The sequence below is a fragment of the Hemitrygon akajei genome, chromosome 7, assembly GCF_048418815.1.
Source record: "Hemitrygon akajei chromosome 7, sHemAka1.3, whole genome shotgun sequence".
Lineage (NCBI taxonomy): Eukaryota > Metazoa > Chordata > Chondrichthyes > Myliobatiformes > Dasyatidae > Hemitrygon > Hemitrygon akajei.
The window spans coordinates 130,048,073-130,068,701 of NC_133130.1; the positions used below are offsets into that span (position 1 = coordinate 130,048,073).

The window sequence follows — 20,629 nt, forward strand, 5'->3', positions numbered from 1 at the left end:
GAAGGGTATGAGACTTGTATGTCAAACGGAACCGTGTCTGTGAGGGAGGGAGGCACCCCAGTTCCAATACGGATCTGGAGAGACACGGGGGCTGAACTATCATTGATCAGCAGTAAGGTACTAGATTTTGGTTGCAAGACGGGAATGGTAGCTGTGAAAGGAATAGGCAAAGGGACGGAAATGGTGCCCTTGCACAGGGTCATTATGAATTGTGAGCTAGTCTTTGGACCAGTTGAAATGGGGGTGCGATCAGAATTCCAGAGAACTGACGCGGACGTCCTTCTGGGTAACGATTTAGCCGGTGGTAAGGTTTGGTCAGCAATGGCGCTGACAAGCCGGCCAGTGAGTGTTGCAGCCCCGCCCCTAGCGTCCAAGATCTATCCCGCATGCGCAGTTATTCGCAGCATGTCGAGAAAGGCAGCTGAGAACGAGAGCAGTTTAAATCTGGCCAGTGTCGATTTGGCCGAGACGTTTTTACTGACCCTGTACCACGAGGGTTTAGAGGATGGTAAAACGAAGAGTAGTAAAGTGAAAGAGAGTAAGGGAGAGGAGGTAGACCTGCCCTTAGCGAGGAGAAAAGTTCTAGAGGCAGGAGATAAAGATGAGAAACAGATAGAGCTGTTAAAAGGTCCAGAGTTGGACATGGATGATCTGTCTGGTTTGGTAGAACTGTTTGAAGAAGTTGAAAATCCTAAAGGTGTTCCCGATAATGAAATGAGGGCAGTCCTAGATGAAAAGGGTGCCCTTACCTTGAAGAAGTCTGCTGGGTTGGCAAATGAGGTTGTTTCAGCCCGCGGGGTTGAGTTTACTCCGGAAGGGAGTTGCCCAGAGAGTAGCTGGGAGAATCAGGGGAATTTAGAGTTTGGACCGGGTACGGGTATTGAAAACCTGGAAGAGGCAAATGTCCCGTTGGAGTGTGTCCAAGATGTGGATGCACGTGGTACTGAACCTAGTAATGAAGCTCAGAAAAAGTCTGAGGTATTTGATTCAGTTGACAAGGAAGGCAGTCCTTGTGGGTCAGATAGACTTGGTTCAGCGAAGAAAGGGTTAACCTTGGTAATAGTGGGAAGTGAGAGTTCCCAGGTGTTTGTGCTTGAAGGTGTGTTAAAAGTTAATACGGAGATCAAAAGTGGGGAGATGAATATTATCATTGAAGAAAATGGGAAATATGTAGTTCCCAAATCGAATGAAAAAAATTTAAAACCTGCGGATCACTTACAGGTTGAGTTGGAAGATGACGGGGCCCCCCCAGGCTATTGTTATTCCAGAGTGTGGTGTGAAAAGGCAGAATTTGAAATGCTGCTTGAACAAAGAGTTCGAATGGAAAACTAATAGCCTGAAGGGTCCTAAAGAGAAAGCTAGCAACTTGCGTAAAATTAAAGAATTGGATGGAAATTCAGAAGATGGTCTAAGTTTGGGACACAGTGTTGATAAAATAACTCCTATGAAAGAAGCGGGCAAAAGCCTATTTGCCAGGGTACCCAAGCTCCCCACGTGGGAACTAACCGGAAAAGAGATGAGGGTTAATGGGGACGCCATGTTTAAATAGCAGAAACCGGTTTTAAGGGATTTCGACAAAGCCTGTGAATAATAAAAGACAATCCCCATGGAAGCCTGCCTGTTAAGTTTGAAAGCAACATAACGATTGGTATTTGCATGAACTTTTGTAGTATACACGTAAGCTTAAGATCACAACTCTATAGTTTTGTTTGCTGAAGAAAAAAAAATAGGTGGTTACTAAATTGGAGTCTGATGCTACAAAACTTTAGTAGGGTACAAGATGTTAAGATATTAAAGGAAGTGACAATTGTAATCGGTAACCATCTAGATGCTGAATTGAATGTATAACTGTATCACTCTGTAGTGAAAAGGAAAAGCTTTTGTATTGTGTTAGATTCTCAAATCCTGTAAGACTCTGTACTACTTCGTTTTCACCGCTGGTGAAAACGCTTTGAAGAAAGGGGGTGTTACAAATGTGCCACAGCTCTGAGGGGCCGAAGGGTGCGGGGTAGCCCCCTCCTTTGTGAGAATCGCAAGATCACTATTAAGTCAGTTCAGGGGACACAGGAAATGAGAGAAAGACATGCAGAATCCACAAAAGGGTTGGAATGTGTCCTGGCCTCCAAAAGGCGGACCCATCGATGACGCCTATTGTCTCTTGGAGACGGACTTGTGTATTGCATCCTGTACGATGCAATCAAAGCCCCAGGCAATGAACCAAGGAGGAGGTTGGTGGAGGGATTGCATCATCCCAACCTGATTGACACCTGAGACCCTGTGAGTCAGGATAAAAAGAGGGTCTGTGGGAACAGCCCCTCAGACGCACCAGAAGAAACGCTAGCGATCCCGTAATAGCGAAAGCCGGTGGAAGGCCACGTGCGTCCACTTCCATTTGCCCGGAATCGGTGACCTTTGCCACGGAAAAACGGTTTTTAGCTAACTCTCGAAGGATTGACATCATAAACGGAATGGGCAAGTTTTAACCCATCTCTCTCTCCAACAATTGCCACACAGGGTCCCCAACGGCTGCAGCCTGTATGAACTGAACGAACTATATATTTCCATCGGACAATTCATTATCCCCTAGACAACGATACAGCTTATTTCTTATTGATTATTATTATACCCGCGCTTTTAGATTTAGTATTGATGACGTATATTATCTGTGTGTTTGCATTGATATTATTTTTGTGTATTTCTATCAATAAATACTGTTAAAAATAGTACCATCAGACTTCAACGGACCTCTCTATCTTTGCTGGTAAGTGACCCAGTTACGGGGTACGTAACAAGGTTTACAAGATTATGAGAGGCATAGAGTGGACAGAGAGTATCTGTTTCCCAGGGTTGAAATGTCTAATACCAGAGGGTATGCATTGAAGGGGAGAGGGGGTCGGTTCAAAGGGGATGAAAGGGGTATGTTTTTTACTCAGAGAGTGGTGGATGCCTGGAATGTGCTGCCTGGTATGGTGGTAAAGGCAAATACATTAGAGCCTTTTAAGAGATGTTTGGATAGGCAAAAGGATGCAAGGAAGACAGAAGAATATGGGCATGGTGTAGGTAAAAGGGATTAGTGCCTGGGATTTTTGATTTGTCCCTTTAGCTAGTTCAGCACAAACTTGTGGACCAAATGGCCTGTACCTGTGCTGTGACGTTCAATGCTCTATGTAAATCACTATCAAATTTCTATCATCAACTTATGGAGGGATCATGATCATTATTACACTCCTACCACAGAGGCTACATCAAGACTGGAGAGGACAGGAAGTGGTTAAGTCTAGATCTCTTCCTTGATCAATATTTTAATTAATGAAATGTGCCCATGTTCTATATGAGCTGCACATTGCTGATATGCTTCCTCACCTGAGGGGTCCATCTTTAATCTCTTGTGTTCCTTTCGGACATAAACAGGGGGCAGTTTGGACTCCTGAATCGGAGTAGTATCATACATCAGGCACATTACTGGATCCATATAGATATCATTGTCATCCTGGGGCGGTGTGGGAGGTGTCCAAATCTGCCAGAGATAGAAAGCAATGTAACCCATTCAGATTTTAAACTTAAGATTCTAAATCCTTTTGAAAGAAGTGGGTGCAATGGGGCGACGTGGCAGCGTAGTGGTTAGCACAATGCTTTACGGTACAGGTGACTGGGGTTCAATTCCCACCGCTGCCTGTAAAGAATCTGTACCTTCTCCCCATGACTGCATGGGTTTCCTCCAGGTGCTCTGATTTCCTCCCACAGTCCAAAGATGCACCAGTTGGTAGGTTAACTGATCATTGTAAACTGTCCTGTGATTAGGCTAGAATTAAACTGAGGGATTGCTGTGTGGCGCAGTTCGAAGGGCCGGAAGGGTCTTCTCTGAGCTGTATCTCAATAAATAAATAAATAGACTCACGGGCATTATTTCAGGCTGGCCATCCTTTACTTCTTTCACATACTCCTTTACAAAGAGAGGAAAAAATACAATTGAGTGAAGTTGTCTTTTCAATCAACAGCAAGAGCAGGAATAATTTTTTTTTAAACATGGCCTGAAAACTGTAGGGTACCTTAATAAAACACTATATATAAGAAAAATTCCAGCAGCACAGCAACAAAGGCTACGAGCACAGGAGCATTTCAGTTACTGCACGGCAGCTAGGAGGAACAGTGCCCACAGTGCACCAACAGCATGAGATTCTCGTCACAATGAAACCAGTATATACCTTGTTGTATGCATCCTCCCGGCTGTAAGTGAACAGCACATCATTTTCTTCATCTTCTAGCTGTCTCTTCTTTTCCTCTTTCAGGCTGTGCAACTGTCCAAACTCCCACACCCGCTTTGCAGCTTTCACCTGAGCCTGAGGCAAACGGCACAAATTACAGTTATGGCTCAGACTGTTCTTTCAAAGTGGAAAAAACCTCCCAATAACTTCATGTCAGTATCCATACAAGTGATTTGGTTCTTTCAATACTAATGATTTGACAATAACAACACCTATAGTAGTATGTAATATGACCACATTAAACAAAGGTTGGCAAATTTTTACGCTGGTGTTCAAGCTGTGATTTAAGATTCAAATCAGTGGCAACAGGAAAATTACAATTAAATTTTACATAAACTCCCCTAAATTATTGATTAATTCAAGGACACATTGGATGACCTTCTTTCAGAAATTGACATTTCAGGATCCCAGGCATTAGGAATCTAATCATGCCAAGAAAAAGTGACGAAGAGCAAAAAGTGACAAGCTCTGGTTCCCAAACCTCTTTGCTAGTGAAATTTCCTCACTCCACATCCTAGAATTAGCTCTGCTGAATTAAGTGACTTCCCAAATGAGAAAGAGAAACTTTGGTTTGCCCAGCCTTGCAATCCCTAGCATTCAGAAAAATGAAATGGTCACCTTTACCCAGTGTGCCCCACATTCTGCATTTGTTGCTGCATATCTGTTAATTGACCAACTATATTTATTTGTTATGTGCCACGTCGTACAAGGTGGGCTATCATGATCGGATGGGCTAAGTGGGTTCTACAGCTTGCCCAAGGGGGACCTGCAGGTTAGCGGAGGGAAGAAGCGCCTTACACCTCCTTTGATAGAGACGTACCTCCACCCTGCCACCCAAAACCAACTACATACCCATCTTTAAAACCAAAATCTATAACATCCAGAACCACTTCTCGGCAACTGGAAACAGAAACTAACTTTATACTGGTCTCTGGACTTGATTCCAAGAGTAATAATATATCCCTCTCCATCATAGTCGGAATCATGGAAGAGTTTCAGACAAGAGTCCTTCCATTCCACGTGGATAATTACTTACTTCAGGTAGTTTCTGCTCTGCTGGTGTTATAAACGCTTGCGTCAGCTCTAAATAATTCATCGCGTACTTTTCAACTGGGGTAAGCTGCATGAAAACAAAACTCAATTTCAGACTGGAAATTTCACAGAATCATTAAATTGCTGAACATATCTGGTATAAACCACTAACATTGATAGTAATGGAACCAGTGTATAATTGGAAAAGTTTAAGGTGCTCACAGCTAATTTCCAGCTCTTCTATTTAAAACAGGGCAAGGACTTCGTGAGTATACAATTGTAGTAAGGGCAGGAAGTTCTGTTGTAACTAGAAATAGTTCATTTAGCATGTTAAAAGCTTATTCTTGAAACAACTATATGGAGAGATCTACCTGCAGTCTAGATCTTGAAGGCAGTGTTGTCCTGTACTGCCCGCTAGAGCTTCATGCAGTAATGGAGAAGCATTTATTCAACCAGTACTCTGAAGAATGGATTGATGTCAATGCCAGCACTTTGTGTTGATGGGTTGTGGATCAAAGTGCATAGCCATCACTGAGCATGACACGTAGACAGGAGAAGTGAACACACTCTGTCTGATTAGACTAATGGAACATGACAATATAACAATGGGCTATGAACACCTTGCTACAGAGCTGGGTATTTATTATTAGCAAAACTGCATGGATTTGGCCCTTCTGGCTCTTCAAGACACGCCACCCAGCAACCCCCAACAAACCCTGATTTAACCCTAGCCTAATCACAGGACAATTTACAATGACCAGTTAACTTACTAACCGGTATGTCTTTAGACTTTAGGAAGGAACCAGAACACCTGGAGAAAACCCACACATTCCACAGGGAGGATGTACAGACACCTTACAGAGGACACTGGGATTGAACTCCAGACTCCAACACCCCATGCTGGAAGTGTCACACTAATTAAAGACTACAGGTCCAGCAATAACCTACTCCACTAGGGCAGGATGAAGAAGAAATGCCACTACTTCCATGTTCATCCATGTCACACGCCACCAAGAGCTCCTTCATTGTCGATGGGTTTAAACCCGGATGTTTCTGCTCAAGAGCATTTACAGTCATCATCATCATCATCATGTGCCATGTCGTTTTAACTTGGGTGAATATGGTCTTATCCGTAACCATGACTGTTCTTGGCAATGTTTTCTACAGAAGTGGCTTGCTATTGCTTCTTCTGGGCAGTGCCTTTACAGGACAGCTGACCCCAGCCATTATCAATACTTTTCAGAGATTGACAAGGTTCCACACGGAAGATTAGTTAGGAAGGTTCAATCATTAGGTATTAATATTGAAGTAGTAAAATGGATTCAACAGTGGCTGGATGGGAGATGCCTGAGAGTAGTTAGTGGATAACTGTTTGTCAGGTTGGAGGCCGGTGACTAGTGGTGTGCCTCAGGGATCTGTACTGGGTCCAATGTTGTTTGGCATATACATTAATGATCTGGATAATGGGGTGGTAAATTGGATTAGTAAGTATGCAGATGATACTAAGGTAAGTGGCGTTGTGGATAATGAAGTAGGTTTTCAAAGTTTGCAGAGAGATTTAGGCCAGTTAGAAGAGTGGGCTGAGTGATGGCAGATGGAGTTTAAAGCTAATTAAGTGTGAGGTGATACATGTTGGTAGGAATAATCCAAATAGGACATATATGGTAAATGGTAAGGCATTGAAGAATGCAGTAGAACAGAGTGATCTAGGAATAATGGTGCATAGTTCCCTGAAGGTGGAATCTCGTGGATAAGGTGGTGAAGAAAGCTTTTGGTATGTTGGCCTTTATAAATCAGAGCATTGAGTATAGGAGTTGGAATGTAATGGTAAAATTGTACAAGGCATTGGTAAGGCCGAATTTGGAGTATTATGTACAGTTCTGGTCACCAAATTATAGGAAAGATGTCAACAAAATAGAGAGAGTACAGAGAAGATTTACTACAACGTTACCTGGGTTTGAGCACCTAAGTTACAGGGAAAGATTGAACAAGTTAGGTCTTTATTCTTTGGACCATAGAAGGTTGAGGGAACACTTAATAGAGGTACTTAAAATTATGAGGGGGATAGATAGAGTTGACGTGGTAGGCTTTTTCCACTGAGAGTAGGGGAGATTCAAACAAGAGGACATGAGTTGAGAGTTAGGGGGCAAAAGTTTAAGGGTAATATGAGGGGGAAATTCTTTACTCAGAGAGTGGTAGCTGTGTGGAATGAGCTTCCAGTAGAAGTGGTAGAGGCAGGTTCGGTATTGTCATTTAAGGCAAAATTGGATAGGTACATGGACAGGAAAGGAATGGAGGGTTATGGGCTGAGTGCGGGTCAGTGGGATTAGGTGAGAGTAAGCGTTCAGCATAGACTAGAAGGGCCGAGATGGCCTGTTTCCATGCTGTAATTGTTATATGGTTATATGGTCTGCTCGGTGTTAGTGGTTGCATAACCAGGACTTGTGATATGCGCCAGCTGCTCATGTGACCATCCACCACCTGCTCTCATGGCTTCATGTAACCCTGATCAGGGACTAAGCAGGTGCTACACCTTGCCCAATGGTAACCTGCAGACTAGTGGAGGGAAGAAGCACCTTGCACCTCCTTTGGTAGAGGTGCATCTCCACCCCACCACCCATATTTAGGGAGCATCTCCTGCAAACTGCAGCTGTTCATGGCAGCAGCTCCACTAACTTCAAGAGCACTAAGGATAGGCAGTAAATAATTGGCTTGTCTGAGAAGCCCATGTAGACGGTAATGCAATGAAATGCCGTCCAGTCCAGTTTGCATGTCTTTATTCAAAATATAGGCCGACTGGTGGCGTAGTGGCATCGGTGCTGGACTTCGGAGCAAAGGCTCCAGAGTTCGAATCCAGCCGGCTCCAAACCCATTCTCCTGCCTTCTCTCCATGATCTTTCACACCGACTAAGAAAACCACAAGTAATTGGCTGCAACAGCAATTTAACATTAGTGAGAATGTTCATGACAAAACCCAGTCCAGATTTTAGACATTTAACGGTTGCACTAATTGTGCATTAATTGTGAATAGGTGGTGAGAATTAGCCAACAGGAGGCTGAGGGTAGATCAGACAGAGGATTATAAAAGTAAGAGAGGAACAGATAGATGGCCTTTATCTGTATCTTTTTTCCCCTTGAGGTGTATGGGATGGTGGGAGGGCTAGCACCTCTGGTGAAAGAACCTGTCATGTCCATTCTAGGGAAGCTCACTCACCTTTGGCCCCCACTGGACACTCAGCTCTCACCTGTGGCTCCAAGTAGCTGTCTGCATGAGACAGCAGCCACACCCCAGTACACAGCTTTAAAAGTTGGGCTAAACCAGGTGAGATTAGCCATAGGCCTCATACCCCAGTGAGAGAGGGCCATGGCTGTCCTAGCACACAAGGTCAGCACCAACAGACTGGGTGGACGAGATCTACAGTGAGATCCAAAGCAAGGAAGGCAGTTCTGCATCGAGTTGAAATGAGCAGTCAACGGATGCTGCCCGACCTGCTGAGTTCATCCAGCTTGTTTGTACGTGTTGATTTGACCACAGCATCTGCAATGTATTTTGTGTTTAGTTCTGCATCATTCTCTGGAGAGCAAAGGGCATGACGAGGCACAGAAGATGTAACGGTCATCCACTGGAACCATGGAGGATCCCAGTTTGTGAAGCTTGTTCGTGCCTCTGGACCAGGAGTTCTGAGGTAGAGCGAGTGTAACTGCCCCAGTCCAAAGGCTTTTCCATTTAAAAAACACTCCCACACAGAAATCACGTCATCGTCCGGCAACCACCATCTTATTCGCAGGATCGAAATGTTTAACACCGGAGGGCATAGGTTTAATTTGAGAGGGGGCAAGCTCAAAGGGGATGTGCGGGACAATTTTTTTTAAAGACACAAGAGAGTGGTGGGTGCCTGGAATGTGCTGCCAGGGGTGGTGGTGGTGGAATCAGATACAATATAGAGGGTCTTAAGAGGCTCTTACATAAGGAGCAAAGTTTAGCAAAACTAGGTAAGTGTGATGGACACACACAAAATGCTAGAGGAACTCAGCAGGCATCTATGGAAACAAATAAACAGTTGATATTTTGGGTCGAGACACGTCAACAGGACGTCGACTGTTTATTCCTCTCCATAGAGGCTGCCTGACCTTCTGAGTTCCTCCAGCATTTTGCTCTTGTGACTCTGGACTGCCAGCATCTACAGTATCTCTTGTGTTTAAGTGTGACTCAGACTGCTAATGTACGCAGTGAATTGGTACAAGGAGCTGGACTCTGCTGTCAGCAACTCAGTGATTAAACTTCCCCCGAAGATACAAATAAAGAATAATTTATTGCAGTTAACACAGTCATGCTGAACCAACTGTGCCTGTTGGCTAAAGAAATATTCAAACAATTCCAAGAAGAATGCATTATTAGATATTAAAACTAGTAATGAATTTTGAAAGCTCCAGGGATATTTAATACAATAAATTTGAAAAGAAATTGCCCTCCAGACTTCAAAATATATACATTAACAATGCAGTAACACCATGGTTACATCTTGTGCAAGAGATGTTTAAACCAAACGAAGATGCCATGGCCAAAAAATACCAGTGCCTCTATTTTCTCAAGAGGTTAAAGAACTTTGGAGTGTCCCCTTTGACTCTCACCAATTTTTATTGATGCACCAGAGAAAACATATTGCCCAGATGCATCATGGCTTGCAACTGCTTTGCGGGCGACCACAAGAAACTGCAGAGTTGTAAATACGGCTCAGCACATCAGAGAAACTGGCCAGCTCTCTATGGCCTCTGTTTAATACCTCAATGCCTAGTAGCTGGACCCCTGAATGCAGGCAAGTGAGCACAGGGCAGCTGGGTGAACAGAACTTGCTGCAGTTAAGAACCCCCATCACCCAGGACATGCCCTCTTCTCATTGCTATCATCAGGGAGGAGGTACAGGAGCCTGAAGACACACACTCAACATTTTAGGAACAGCTTCTTCCTCTCTGCCATCAGATTTCTGAATGGACAATGAACCCATGAACACTACAATATTTTTCCTTCTTCTTTTGAACTATTCATTTTTTAAATTTATATATATACTGTACTTTGTGTAACTTAATAGTTTCCATTATGCATTGCAATGTACTACTGCCGCAAAACAACAAATTTCATGACATGTCACTGATATGACACCTGATTCGGATTCAGTGGGGTTTTGATATGATTAGAGTTTACTTGTCAATAGCAATGCAGTTTTAAACTGATCTGGTGCTTCAAAATGGGGACCAAATTCTTCCAATACAAGTAGAGGTAACCGGATAATTAGCAGGACTCTGGGGTGGGGGCGGGGGGACAGGGAGGAGTGCATTCAATACTTAACATGGTTTGGCTTAGATATGAAGGGCCAAACTACATCCTCCGTAAGGCTCAATGTATAAAGATTACCAGAAGAAATAAAACTAATCACCTGCTCCACAAGTGCTGCCAATCCATCCAGGTAGGTAGGCTCCTCGTAGCTCACACACCTACGCTTCTCCGTGGCTTTGTCAACCGCACCTTCGTGTTCATTCCTTGCTGTCAACTCTGCTTTACCGAGGTCACCACTGTCCTGCTCAATGCTATTCAGTGCCTGGACAGAACAAGTAACAAGGTTATTATCAATAGGCTCATTTATATTGACACTGTTCCCCATCTAATGTTTCTGGCACAACAGCAACCGGAGTGAGTGGGATAAGCTGAGGTCATGCTCTCTTCTTGCTGCTGTCATCAGGAAGGAGGTACAGGAGCCTCAGCATTCACACCACCAGGTTCAGGAACAGTTATTAACCCTCAACCATCAGGCTCCTGAACCAGAGGCAATAACTTCACTCACCCCATCACTGAAATGTTCCCACAACCTATGGACTGACTTTCAAGGACTCTTCATCTCACGTTCTCAATACTTATTGCTTGTTTACTTTTGTTTTTTGTGTTATTTGCTCAGCTTGTTGTCTTTTGATGATGGGTTTTTGTCCATCTTGGTGTGCAGTTTTTCATCGATTCTATTCGGTCTCTTTTTATTTACTATGAAAATCACTGTGAATCTCCCCTGAGATTCATTTTCTTGCAGGCATTCACAGTAAGTACAAAGAGACACATTAGAACCGATGGAAGACTGCACAGCTGGGCAAACAACTGATGTTTAAAATACAACAAGCTGCAAATACAAAAAAGAAAAAGCAAAGCAGTAATAATAAAAAAGAACAAAATAACAAATATTGAAATCATCAGTTGTAGGGTCTTTGAAAGTGAGCCCATAGGTTGTGGTATCAGTTCAATGTTGGGATGAGTGAAGTCATCCTCACTGGTTCAAGAGCCTGATTGATGGTTGAGGGATAACAACTATTCCTGAACCTGACGGTGTGGGTCCTAAGAAGAAAGTAACACAGAGAAGAAGGGAGCATGGACTGGACAGTGGGGGAAGGATGCTGTTGTCTCATGACAGCGCTCCGTGTAGCAGTGCTCAGTGGTGGGGAGGGCTTTACCTGTGATGTGAATTTCTGTTAGCAAAAATGCTCTGGTGTAGGAGTTTGAATGTATTCCACTGTTGCTAGTACTGAGCTGACTCACTTTGAATTTACCTCTGAACCTAAAAGGATTTCAAACAATTACAACCAATATTTTTTATGTATAATGTGTTAATTCATTTACCAATTATCCACCTCCTGATTTGTTTCATTTATTGTTTTGCTTGGGAAGAAAAAAAACCAGCCTTCTGCTCTAAATACAAATCAAGGTTATGCTCTCAGGAACTGGGAATGTTTATACCCATCCAATTAAAATTTGTTCATGGCAAATTCATGCAAAGCTCTTTAGAATTTTATTGCAATTTATTTTTGCATGGCTGTTAGACACTACACTGTGCTAAGAGCGATCAGTTTTTAAATAGCGTCAGTTGCGTGCGCTTCCGTTCAAAAGGCAGTGGTTTTTGTCACTGATAGTTGGCAAGAAATAAGCAGCAAAGCAATTCAGAACTGTTTTGCTCACTGTAGTTCAGCATGGGGATGTCAGAAACAGCCAGAAGTGAAAATAAAACAATTTTACTACTTCAACAAGTTAGGAAAGATAAAAAACTTGAAGCCACTTTGCACATTACAATGAAAAACAAGATTTGGAGGATGCAATTATTGAAAGCATCGTATAAAGGCAGTCCATTATCTGCACCTGGTTATGCACTAATTTTGTTCATTTACAGTAGAAAGAACACAGAACAAGAGAAAATCTGCAGCTACTGGAAATCCAAGCAACACACATACACAAAACACGGGAGGAACTCAACAGGCCAGGCAGCACTGTGGAAACGAGTAAGCAGTCACCATTTCAAGTTAAGACCCTTCATCAGGACTGGAGAACAAGGATGATAAGTCAGAGTAAGAAGGTGGGAGGAGGGGAGGAAGAAATACAAGGTAGTAGGTGATAGGTGAGACCGGGAGAGGTAGTGGGCTGACGTAAAGAACTGGGAAGTCGATTGGTGAAAGAAATAAAGGGCTGGAGAAGCGGTAATCTAACAGGAGAGGACAAAAGACCATGGAAGAAATGAAAAGGGGTGGAGAACCAGAGGAAGGTGATGGGCAGGTTAGGAGATAAGGTGAGAGAGAGGAATGGGAATGGGGAATGGTGAGGGGGCTGGGGGGAGGGATGTTGCATTATTGGAACTTCAAGAAATCAACGTTCATGCCATCGGGTTGGAGGCATGCCAGATGGAATATAATGTGTTGTTTCTCCAGCTGGAGCGCGGCTTCATTCTGGCAGTAGAGGAGGCTATAGACTGACATGTCGGAATGGGAATGGGAAGTAGAATTAAAATATGTTGCCACTGGGAGATCCCGGTTTTACCAGTGGATCAAGCTTAGGTGCACAGTGAAGCATAATTTCCATTACTCTCCAGAATTCTCCATAACTAATGCCATCTCCAATGGGATCCCACTACTAAGCACACCTTTCCTCCACCTCAACTTTGTGCAGGGATTGCTCCCTATGCGACTCTCTTGTCCATTCATCCCTCCCTACTGATCTCCCTCCTGGCATTTATGCTTGCAAGCGGAATAAGTGCTACTCCTGCCCCTACACCTCCAAGCAGTCCTTCCAGGTGAGGCGACACTGCACCTGTGAGTCTGCTGGGGTCATCCACTGTATCCGGTGCACCCGGCGTGGCCTCCTGTATATTGATGAGACCCAATGTAGATTGGGAGACTGCTTTGCCAAGCACCTAAGCTCTGTCTGCTAGAAAAAGTGAATTCTCCCAGTGGCCACTCATTTTAATTCTACTTCCCATTCCCATTCTGACATGTGAGTCCATGGCCTCCTCTATTGCCGGGATGAGGGCACACTCAGGTTGGAGGAGCAACACTTTGTATTCTGTCTGGATAGCCTCCACCCTGATGGCACGAATGGCGATTTCTCAGACTTCCAGTAATGGCTCCCCCCTTCACCATTTCTCACCCTATCTCCATCACCTCCCTCTGGTGCTCCTCCCTCTTCCCTTTTTCCTTTCTTCCGTGGCCTTCTGTCCACTCCTATTAGATTCCCCCTTCCCCAGCCCTTCATCTATTTCATCAATGTCTTCCCAGCTCTTTACTTCAGCCCCCCCCATTTCACCTATCACCTACCTTGTATTTCTTCTTCCCCACCTCCCATCTTCTTACTCTGACTTCTCATCCTCGTTCTTTAGCCCTGATGAAGGGTCTCAGCTCGAAACGTCGACTGTTTAATCTTTTCCACAGGTGCTGCTTGCCTGCAGAGTTCCTCTAGCATTATGTATGTGTAAGACGGACCTAACGCACAGATTTATAGTACTGTAGAGGCATTGGTAGTGTTCTAATCTGTTCTATGTCCTATTTAAATACATATGTTACTTAGTTAAATAGTAGTTTGTCTTTTTAATACCTTTTATCTCTTTCTATGGCCCCAGTGCGTCCCAATTAACTGGAATCCACTGTAAGTGGATTCAGTGACAGATCAACCATTATGGCCAATGAACTCAAGGTGCTTGTGGAAGCTGTGCATCTGCATTGTATTGTGTGCAGCACATTTATTATGTTTATCATGGTAGTCATGTGGATGGGAGTGTGGTAAACTCAAAGACTTTAGTTATGTATTCATGCTTTGTTTACGGCAGTTTAGAGCTGGGAAATGTTGGGTGTCATACCTTTTGTTGACCACTTAATTACATTTGAAATCGCTCAGCTTTGCATAAGTCCACTTACGTACATTTACCATCGCGAGTTTTAGATTCCTAAGTTTCATCACTTCAAGATTGTATGTTTTGCTAGTTACTAATTAAGGATTCAATACATTTCTTTGACTTTTTGGAACATTATTATTGGATTGATCTGAGGACACGTCATACAAGATAACTGCACGTGGCTGCCAGCAGAGGCATTGGTTTGTTTACATTTACAGTGCTGAACTTGTCTCCTCCTGTTGGTAACAATCTTCTCCCCGGTGCAGAACATAAACTATTGATTATGATCATGGAGCAATGGCACCACCTTGTGGTCAAACTATGACTGGGTTTCTGCAAAGGTAAACGCTCTTTGCTGGTGACTCTGTTGTTAATAATGCGCAATTCCCCAGTGTCATTGTACAGCAAGATGATCCAGAGTGCTTCGAGCAACTCTATCAAACGCTATTCAGTGCCAAGCTGGATTCTAAAACTGCTAGGGCAAGCAGGGGAAGCTTGATTAAAGAGCACTGTGACCTCATAAAATGTCAAACATCCTTCAAAGCAATAACGTAGATTTACAATCGGTACTTTGCAAACCATTTTTGAAAGTGGAAATTGTTCCCACAGTACGCATTTCATAAATTATAATAGTTCAGAGGCTATAAAACTATATAAAGACAATTCGGATGATATTGACACTTCCTTTTCACCACTGAACCACGCTCCACCATGTGACAGGTCTGCTCATCCAACCTGGATGAATTTCTATTTCATCTGGGAGCAGATTTCCCAGAATGCAGGTAAGGAACCTTGAATTTATCAAACAAAATCAAAACTTCCACTGAATTTACAAAATTCCATGTGATTTCAAGATGATCTGCAAATCTGTTTGCAAAAGTTAACAAACTTACTTCAAAAAAATTCATATAAGGGTGGCACAGAAGTTAGTGTAACACTATTACAGCACCAGTAACTTGGATTCAATTCCGCTGCTGTCTGTAAGGAGTTTGTACGATCTCCCTGTGGACATGGGGGTTTCCTCTGGGTGAGCCAGTTTCCTCCCACATTCCAAAGAATGTGTTGTGTTGGAATCGGTTGTTCTTTATGCTATTAATAAGGTATTAGTTGAATTAAGTTTTTTTAGAAAGACTTAAACTTGACAAGGTACTCCATGCAAGGTTTTGAGAAAGTAAGGAGGCATGGGATCCAAGGGGACATTGCTTTGTGGATCCAGAACTGGCTTGCCCACAGAAGGCAAACAGTGGTTGTAGACGGCTCATATTCTGCATGGAGGCCGGTAACCAGTGGTGTGCCTCAGGGATCTGTTCTGGGACCCCTACTCTTTGTGATTTTTATAAATGACCTGGATGAGGAAGTGGAGGGATGGGTTAGTAAATTTGCTGATGACACAAAGGTTGGAGGTGTTGTGGATAGTGTGGAGAGCTGTCAGAGGTTACAGCGGGACATCTCTAGGATGCAAATCTGGGCTAAAAAGTGGCAGATGGAGTTCAACTCAGATAAGTGTGAGGTTGTTTATTTTGGTAGGTCAAATACGATGGCATAATATAGTATTAATGGTAAGACTCCTGACAGTATGGAGGATCAGAGGGATCTTGGGGTCCAAGTACATAGGACACTCAAAGCTGCTGCGCAGGTTGACTCTGTGGCTAAAAAAAGCATATGGTTCATTGGCCTTCATCAATTGTGGGATTAAGTTTAAGAGCCAAGAAGTAATGTTATATAGGACCCTGGTCAGACCCCACTTGGAGTACCGTGCTCAGTTCTGGTCGCCTCACTACAGGAAGGACGTAGAAACCATAAAAAGGGTGCAGAGGAGATTTACAAGAACGTTGCCTGGATTGGGGAGCACGTCTTATGAGAATAGGCTGAGTGAACTCGACCTTTTTGCCTTGGAGTGACGGAGGATGAAAGGTGACCTGATAGAGGTGTATAAGATGATGAGAGGCATTGATCGTGTGGATAGTCAGAGGTTTTTTTCTAGGACTGAAATGGCTAGTACCAGAGGGCACAGTTTTAAGGTGCTTGGAAGTAAGGTTTGGTTCATCCATCGTCATCGATGAAGACCTCGACACCATTAGTACTTTTTTTACAAGATTGAGTTGCTAGCTGGACGCTCAACCCAGCACGGATGGAGAGTGTGCAAGGGAGCCAGCCAGATTCAAACTCGGGACCTCTCGCCCTGAAGTCCAGCGCTGATGCCTTTACACCACCAGCCAGATGTTTGATGATGGTGTCGAGGCTAGCAATTGATTTGGATTTAAGTGAGGGAGAGTTGTGCAGCATCAGCCTCACTCTCTCTTCCCAATTTCCATCTAGATCCAGTAGCAAGACAAGAGTCGAGATGGCTGGAGATGGGACTCGGCACGGTGGATGACCAAGGCGTCTTCTGTGTCTTGTCATGCTCTATGCATTCCACAACGCTTGCAGGGACCGCCTTCTTGACTGCTGGACCTTCCATTGGCCTCGTTCGCTTGATCCTCCGGAGTCTGTCTTCACATGCTGGGATAGACAACTCCCTATCTCACCGAGGGTTTGAGACCTGTTGGCTATCCTCATCTGTTTTAGCCGGCTTGTCGAAGCTGTTGCCCAGGGTGTGGCCACTGTCACATGCAAACAGCTACGAGGAGACACACATGAGAGCTGAGTGCCAGGTGGGGAACAAAGGTGGACAAACCACCTTGTAAAGGACGCGACATGTTCCCCCACCAGAGGTGCTACCCTCCCTGACACCCCATACAGAAGTAGGTACAGAGGAGATGTCAGGGGTAAGTTTTTTTACGCAGTGAATGGTGAGTGCGTGGAATGGGCTGCTGGCGATGGTGGTGGAGGCAGATATGATAGGAGTTTTTAACAGACTCCTGTACAGGTACATGGAGCTCAGAAAAATAGAGGGCTACTGGTAACCCTAGGTAATTTCTAAGGTAAGGACATGTTCGGCACAGCTTTGCAGGCCGAAGGGCCTGTACTGTGCTGTAGGTTTACTATGCTTCTATGTTTCTGAACTGTACTTTCACTAACCTATAATTTGTATTTTTAATTTGTGTTGTTCCACAGTATGTGCTGTTAGACTCTGCCTACCAGTGGTAAAGCAATATAACAGTTTATCCTCTTTCATTTTTCACTGGCTAGGTGTTAAACATGCTATGTCTGTACGTTTTCTAAAAGACCCTTAGGTTATCTCAGGAATTTGCTTTCTCTCAATATAAAAGTGTCTGTTCCTACAAGAATCATCTTCTTGTCTTTGCTCTCAGCTCTGTTCTATAGGATCACTTTTCTACAGATCCTACAGGATGTAGGATCTTAAAGACTGAATTGTACAGTTAAGTGTTGGCCTCATTTGCCAGGAGAGAAGTCAAAATTTTAACCTGCCTTTTCCCTCAAGACAGCCTGAGGAGGTTAGGGTCAGAGTCATAGAGCACAGAAACTGGTCCAATTGGTCCCCATCAACCAATATTCCTGTCTCAGTTATTCCTAGTTGCACACATTTGACCCGATCAGTCTAAATCAGGGGTTCACAACCTTGGGGTCCATGGACAGATTCCAAGGTTCTGTGAACTTGGATGGGAACAAATTTACATCTTTACTTTCAGTAACCTCGAAATGAAATTCAGCATTTCCTTCAATTATGAATGTAGGCGACAAACCACAGCAGTGTTAGCAGTACCTATGACTTTGTCACCAATAGAAATCACAGATATTTTCAAATCACATTCCAGTTGATACAGATATCACAAGATATCATTAAAGATACGTTCATACCTACTTCGAAATTACGGTAGTTATAAGACCCACAGCTAGGTCGAATGTGACCGCAGCCTTCCTGTCTGCAGACACTTGTGGAACATAGCTGACCAAATATCAGGCAGCCCTGTGATTGGATATCCAACGTGACATGTGTATTGCTTTGTCAAAGACCACCCCATGGTTTAATGTCCTTATTTAAGCTAAGCAACAACAGTCATCACACTGATATGTCTTTAAAAAACACAATTTAATTTTAAATTTAGATTTAAATTTTAAATCTAGATTTTAAATGTACAGTCTTGTTATTTAATGCATTAAAATCCATTATTCTGAGAAGGGGTCCATAGGCTTGACGGACTGCCAAAGGCGTCCATGACATAAAAAAGGTTAAGAACTGCTGGGCTAAACTATTCCAAGCCATACATCTGTCCAAGTACCTTTTAAATGTTGTGACTACATTGCCTCTACCATTTCTACTGGCAGCTTGATCCATATACTGTACTAACTCTAGGTCCCTATTAAATCTTTCCCCCCTAACCTTAAACCTGCGTCCTCTAGTTCTTGATCATGGGAAAAGTCCTTCCCACCACTAAGCACAAAGAGTGCTGCCACAAGAATGCAGGATCCATCATCAAGGACCCCCACCATCCAGGCCAGGCTCTCTTCGCACTACTGCAATGGAGCAGGAGGTACAGGAGCTTAGGTCCCACACCACCTGGTTCAGGAACAGTTATTAACCTGCAACCATCAGGCTTCTGAACAAACATGGATAACTTTGCTCACCACAACTCTGAACTGATTCTACAACCTACAGACTCACTTTCAAGAACTCTACAATTCATGTTCTCGGTGTTACTGATTTATTCATGTGCACAGTTTGTCTTCTGTTGCACACTGGTTGTTTGTCAGTGTAGGTTTTTCATTGATTCGTCTGTATTTCTTTATTTTCCTGTCAATACCTGCAAGAAAATGCATCTCAAGATGGTCTATCTTGACATGTGTATTTTGATAATAAATTTACTTTGATAATTCACCAAAGTCTGGAACAAAGATAGCTTGCATTCACCCTATCTACACCCCTCATAATCTTTAAAGACTTTTCCATCAGCTTCAGTCAAAGTCAGGAACTGAAAGATAAGCAGAATAAAGCAGTATTAACAAAAGATGGGAAAAGCACCACTAGTGAAGTTGGATTTTACCTCCAAGAAAGGTTTAGTCTCCTTCGGTGAGATCTGGTGTGCCAAGGAAGACACCTGGGACAGCACGACAAATTCTTCTGTCTTTACCTTTAAGGGAGACTCCCCCAAAAATGCAGGGATTTCAAACAGGTCCCGTACTGTTTGCTGCAAAACATTAAATAAACTGCTGAGTATTTTGTTACTAATCACAAACAAGATAAAACCTGCAGATCTGGAAATCCAAGCAGCACACAAAAAATGCTGGAGGAACTCAGTAGGTTCAATTCTTGCCACTGTTTGTACATTCTCCCTGTGACCGTGTGAGTTTCCTCCAAGTGCTCCAGTTTCCTTCCACAGTCGAAAGGCTTAGGGTCAGTAAGTCGGAATCAGAAGCAGAATAATAATAATAATAATAATAATCAGAATCAAAATAATTGATTGCATAAGTATTCAACCCCTTCAAGTTAGGTTTGGCAGCAATTACAGCCTTGAGTCAGTGTGGATAGGTCTCTACCAGTTTTGTACAGCTGGACACTGCATTTTTTCCCATTCTTCTTTACAAAACTTCTAAAGCTCTGTCAGATTGCATGGGGATCTTTTCAAGTCCAGCCACAAATTCTCAATTGGATTGAGGTCTGGACTCTGACTTGGCCACTCCAGGACATTAACTTTGCTGTTTTTAAGCCATTCCAGTGTAGCTTTGGCTCTATGCTTGGGGTCATTGGTTTGCTGGAAAACGAATCTCCCAAGTCACAGTTCTCTTGCAGACTGCATCAGGTTTTCCTCCAGGATTTCCCTGTATTTTGCTGCATTCATTTAACCTCTACCCTCACAAGCCTTCCAGGGCCTGCTGCAGTGAAGCATCCCCACAGCATGATGAAGCCACCCCATGCTTCACAGTAGGGATGGGTTGTTTTTGATGACGTGTGGTGTTTGACTTACACCAAAAATAGCATTTAGTCTGATGGCCAAAATTCTTAATTTTGGTTTTATCAGACCATAAAACCCTCTTGCAGCCAACTTCAGAGTCTCCCACGTGCTTTCTGACAAACTCTAGCCAAGATTTCAGTGATTTTTAAAAAAAGTGGCTTTCTCTTTGCCACTCTCCCATAAAGCTGCGACAGGTGAAGCAGCCAGGCAACAGTTGTTTTATGCGCAGTCTCTCCCATCTTAGCCACTGAAGCTTGTAACTCTTCCAAAGATGTCACAGGTCTCT

The 20,629-nt window shown here is 43.4% G+C and overlaps 1 protein-coding gene across 12 annotated transcripts in view; it reads right to left on the bottom strand.

Annotated features, from left to right (window-relative positions):
- The window catches only part of ep400 (E1A binding protein p400), a 223,349-nt gene that overhangs the window by 56,841 nt on the left and 145,879 nt on the right, over positions 1-20,629 (bottom strand). For all 12 annotated transcript variants that reach the window (XM_073051939.1, XM_073051949.1, XM_073051946.1 and 9 more), the window contains 6 exons: positions 19,435-19,578; positions 10,733-10,894; positions 5,302-5,385; positions 4,206-4,340; positions 3,899-3,943; positions 3,364-3,517 (listed from right to left, as the gene is read on the bottom strand). In XM_073051939.1, coding sequence (XP_072908040.1) covers positions 3,364-3,517; positions 3,899-3,943; positions 4,206-4,340; positions 5,302-5,385; positions 10,733-10,894; positions 19,435-19,578 — 724 coding nt within the window. The remainder of the gene's footprint in view (positions 1-3,363; positions 3,518-3,898; positions 3,944-4,205; positions 4,341-5,301; positions 5,386-10,732; positions 10,895-19,434; positions 19,579-20,629) is intronic.